At 35.3% G+C, this 5,054-nt stretch overlaps 1 protein-coding gene across 1 annotated transcript; it reads left to right on the top strand.

The window, feature by feature from the left end:
* The first annotated feature begins 1,805 nt into the window (after nucleotides 1-1,805).
* Nucleotides 1,806-2,162, top strand: LOC116127096 (uncharacterized mitochondrial protein AtMg00810-like). The gene has a single exon (XM_031412768.1). It carries the CDS (start codon nucleotides 1,806-1,808, stop codon nucleotides 2,160-2,162), a length of 357 nt encoding a protein of 118 aa, XP_031268628.1.
* Nucleotides 2,163-5,054: the final 2,892 nt, after the last annotated feature.

The following is a 5,054-nucleotide window of genomic DNA, read 5'->3' as shown; positions in this document are numbered from 1 at the left end:
CTCTAAAAACCAAGTCTGAAACCTACCCATCTTCACTCATTTCATAAACTTGTTGAGAAACAATTTGACACCCCTTGAAATGTGTTCAAACTGATTAGGGGGGTGAATATAGGAGTCTAGTTCCTTATTTTAAAGCCAATGGTATCTTGTTTAGACATCCTTGTCCACACACCCATCAACAAAATAGGAGGGTAGAGAAAAACATAGACAACTAGTTGAACAAGGTTAACTTTTCTTGCACAAGCTAGCATGCCATTAAATTTTGGTGGTATGCATTCCAATAGCTGCCTATCTACAACAACTTCCCACACCTGTTTTGAACAATTTTTCACCCTTCAAAATTGTTTCATCACTGTCCCTAACTACTCTGCCATTAGAGTTTTTGGTTGTGCCGTTTATCCTTTTCTTAGACCCTATAACACTCACAAGTTTAACTTCATACTGTCAAGTGTACTTTCATTGGTTATAGTCTACATCATAAGGGCACAGTGCTTAGCTCCTTCAGGCAAAATTTTACTTGTCAAAGTGTCAAGTTTGATGAGTCAATTTTCCATTTCAAAATGTTACCAATTCAGCTCCAGTTTCATCTATTATATCATCCAGTTCTAGTCATTTCAACCTACTGCTTCATCCTGGTGTGTACCTATTACAATACTTATTCTTCTCCTATATTACCTACAAACTCACAATGTCAGTCTGCCATGATCATTGGAACAAATCAACAACCAGGATACATTCTCCAGTTTCATCTCAGTCCAGTTCACTTCAGACTTCCACACCCTCATCGTACTGATGCCCAAGTTTCTAAAAATGTTGAGTCTTCACCTGTGTCCACAACCTCTAAGACTGAAGAATCCTTGATGCACCTGTAACCATCTCCTCTAAAAACTCCTTGAAACTATACCACTTGCAGTTCACTTGCCTTTAGCAACATCCTTGCCTTTTGGAACAAATACACATCCTATCTAACTAGAGCAAAACCAAGCCCATAACACTGCCCTACTGCACCTCTTCATCGCTTGATACCAGAACCACACCTGTGTCAGAAGCTCTCTCTCATCCATCCTGAAACTGCTATGTAGCGGAGTTATGATGTTTGATATCCAATCAGACCTGGAGCGTTGTTCCAGCTACTCTGATATGAATCCATAGGTTGTAAATGGGTGTTTAAGGTTAAAACTAATCCTGTGGTTCTATACAAAATTAAAGCCAGTGTTGCCAAAGAATTCCAGCAGACCCCTGGTATAGATTTCTAGACATTCATCCAGTGGTTAAATCTCCAACTATCATAGTGATTTTGAGCTTGGCTGTAAGGTATGGATGGGATATACAGCAAGTAGATATTATAATGCGTTTCTTATGGGGATCTTCAAGAAAAAGTCTATATGGTACAACCTGAAGGATTTGTTCATTCACATATCCTCATCATGTTTGTAGATTAACCAAAGCTCTTTATGGACTTAAACAGTCTCCTAGGGCCTGTTTGATGAACTTAAGAAAGCATTCCTTGGGGGGGTTTGTTCATCTCTAGCAGATCCTAGTCTATTTGTGTATCAAAAAGAAAGCATATTGATGTATGTTCTAGTTATTGATGATATTTTACTCATAGGAAATGACTCCAATTTGGTTCAGAAATAGTCTCGATCTTAATACATAGTTTGCATTAAAGGCTTTAGATCTCTCATTATTTTCTTGGGTTTGAGGTGACAAGAAATAAGGCAGGAATTCATATGAATACAGGGAAATATGCAAAAGATCTACTGGTTAAAACAAATATGGTTGATTGTAAGCCTTGTAATACCCTAATGGCTGTTGGACCTAAACTTGCACTTGAGGACAGTGAACCTTTTGATAATCCAGCACTCTACAGAAGTACAGTGGGTGTACTGCAGTATTTGACATTGTCCAAACCTGACATTTCTTACTCAGTAAATAAGCTCAGTCAATTCTTAAAAGCCCCTACACAACTGCACTGGCAGGCCTGTAAAAGGCTACTGAGATATCTTAAAAGCACCTCCAATTATGGCCTTCAATTCTGTCCTAGTCATAGGTTTAATCTAAAGTGTTACACAGATGCAGATTGGGCCTGCAATCCACTAGACAGAAGGTCAACTGGTGGCTGCTGTGTGTTTCTCGGGTCTAATCTCATTCAGTGGAATTAAAGGAAGCAAAAGGTTATGGCTCTCTCTTCCATTGAGGCAGAATATAGGGCTCTTGCACAAGGGTCCACTGAAATAGCCTGGTTCTGTAGTCTTTTTTCTGAAATTGGTCTTAAGTTGACTGAAATTCCTGTTATCTGGTGTGACAACCAGAGTGCAGGTTCTCTTTCCTCCAATCCTGTCTTTCATGGTAGGACTAAACATATTGAGCTAGATGCTCACTATAGACGGGAACAAGTTACAGCAAATACGGTTAAGGTTCAATATGTTCCAACTGAGTATCAAAAAGCTGATATCTTCACTAAGGCACTTTCAACTTCCAAGTTTGAAACACTTCGAGGAAAACTTACTGTACAAGCACCTTTTGGTAATGCAGAATGTGTTATGAATTTTGCAAATTGATATTTGAGAAGTTATGCTACTGTGTTGGGAGTTTGGTAGTGCAGGATCAGAATGTGTTAAGAATGTGCAGGATCAGATGAAGTTCGCCACGAGCTGCTGCATTTGCATGAGACGAGCTGCTTGTAGCAACCAGTTCATCACAAGCTGCTGATGCATGAGACGAGCTGCTTGTAACAACCAGTTCGCCACAAGCTGCTGCTTTTGCATGAGACAAGCTGGTTGTCATGGGCTTTTGCATTTGCATGAAATTGAGTGAGTTTTCATTGTTCGTGAAGTTCACCGAACAGTGTGTTCGTGAAGTGCAGCAAATAGCAAGCAATAAGTGTTCGTGTGTTTGTAACGTGCAGCGAACAGCAAGCAATAAGTGTTCGCGTTTTGTTTTCGTAGCGAGCAGCGAGTTTTAGTGTGTTCGTGAAATGGAGCGAGTTTTCACGAAGTGCAGCGAACAACGAGCAATAAGAGCAATAAGTGTGTTCGTGTGTTTGTTAATCAGTTGAGAAGGTTTTGTTGAAGAAGGGATGTTAGAATGTAATGAAAGAACATAATGAAGAAGTAAAGAAGTGTGAGGTAAAGAAGTGTGGACGTTTTGTTGATGAAGGGATGTTAGGAAGTAATGAAATCTGACCGTTGATTGTAGATGACGTGTCAGGGAGTTAGTTTTATTTCTATGCAATTCAAGCTACCTTGAGGTGGTGTTTGATGTGGTTTAGTTAATACTCTACTTAGTTTAATGTGTCATTTCTAATCTATTGCAGTAAGAACTTCGACTGAGTAATTGATTCAAACTTTTAATTTTATGGGGTGAGTGAGAATATATATGATGTAAATGATGAATATGTATTAGCTTGAAATATATAAAAAAAATCAATTACAATATTTAGTTATGAAAAATAATAATATATATTATATATTAAAGATAGACAATTTTTATTATTTTTTATAAGATAAGTAATTTATTAATTAAATAGATATAAAAACCTAAAAAAGTTTAATTGAAAAGTTTGGGTCGTTAAATCAATAAATACAAAGCACATATAACTAAGTGAAAAAAAAAAAAATTCTATATTACAAACATGAAAAGAGAGTATACAATCGTACAATAAAATTATATTTGTTTGTTATGTATGCATTGAATTTGTTCTTAGCCCAACACTAAGTAATTAATATTAAAAAAAATGAATAACAACCTCTATCTAGTTTATTAATTAATATTCTTATTCAAATAATTTAATATGAGTTTGGTTAACTCAATGAACATTTTAATTTTAATCAAGAGAATTATTTTTCTTTATTTTGAGGAGGCCATGTAAAAATTATAAAAATTATGAAGGGCCAAATAACATAATTTGTGTTGAATATGGTGTAATTTCTTAGCCTTGACAGTTATGTGCCTACAACGACACATTAGAGGGTCCCTCCTCCCCGATGAGTGTGGTGGTCCCACTGCGCCAGTGAGTGGGCAGGGGTGAGAGGGCAGCTCCTCCTTCACAGTAAGCCCAATGTTTAATTGGGTTTAGACCTAGGTCGGGTTAGATTCGGGTAAGTCAATTCTAATTGTTCTTATAAATGAAATTGTTGGAGTGGGAAAAATTTTGGAGCCAATTTATAAGGAGGCGGCAATTTTATTTTTTAATTCACTCCTAAAGATGTAAAAATTAAAACTCTAAACTATTTTCAGTATCTTTCCTATTTTAAATATTTTCATACTTAAGTCAATATTATATATTTACAATAATATTCTAACTATTTTCAAGTATCTTCCTATTTAAATATCTTTCCTACTTCAACCTAGTTAATATATACAATTAAAAATCGAATTCTATTTTTAAGTGTATTTCCTATTTTAAAATATTTCCTATTAAAGTCAAGTATATATTTAAGAAATGAGTAACCTAATTACTTTTATCTGTTTCCTTTCCTAATTTTATCTTCTGTCCATTTTTTTTTTTTTCAACATTGTTATCAATCTTTCTTGTTATACGGACAATCATGGCATTGAGTCGAACTCAAAAGATTATCTCCAAGAACCAAATACCAGTCTTTCTTTTCTATCATCCCATTTGATCAAACCAAATACCAAGTCTCCTCGGTACTTTTTTCCATTTCTCAAAACTATATATCTTCTCTTTATTACTTCACAAATTTTCTCATCATAATAATAGAGGGAAAATGAGCATTGGAATAGTGGAGAGAGCTCTCAACAGCCTGGGAAAAGGCTTTGATTTAATTCGGATTTTAAGCCAAGTATTGACAAGGCAAAGAAAGGTTAGTTCTTCATAATGAAATGCACATATAATTTTCCTGATTTTGGATCCATCAAAAATGTTTCTATTAATTCACAATGTGACAAAGTGATCTTATCGTTACCAATCCGATATTCTCAAATTCAATAAGGTATATTTATTTGTTTTATTTCAGTATATCAACTCTTATCTCATCATCATTTTCTTCTTCATTGATTGAGAGAGAGAGAAATTAATAAATCTGTGCAAC

Source organism: Pistacia vera, unplaced genomic scaffold (assembly GCF_008641045.1).
Source record: "Pistacia vera cultivar Batoury unplaced genomic scaffold, PisVer_v2 Contig189, whole genome shotgun sequence".
Lineage (NCBI taxonomy): Eukaryota > Viridiplantae > Streptophyta > Magnoliopsida > Sapindales > Anacardiaceae > Pistacia > Pistacia vera.
This window is presented reverse-complemented; position numbering and strand designations above follow the sequence as displayed.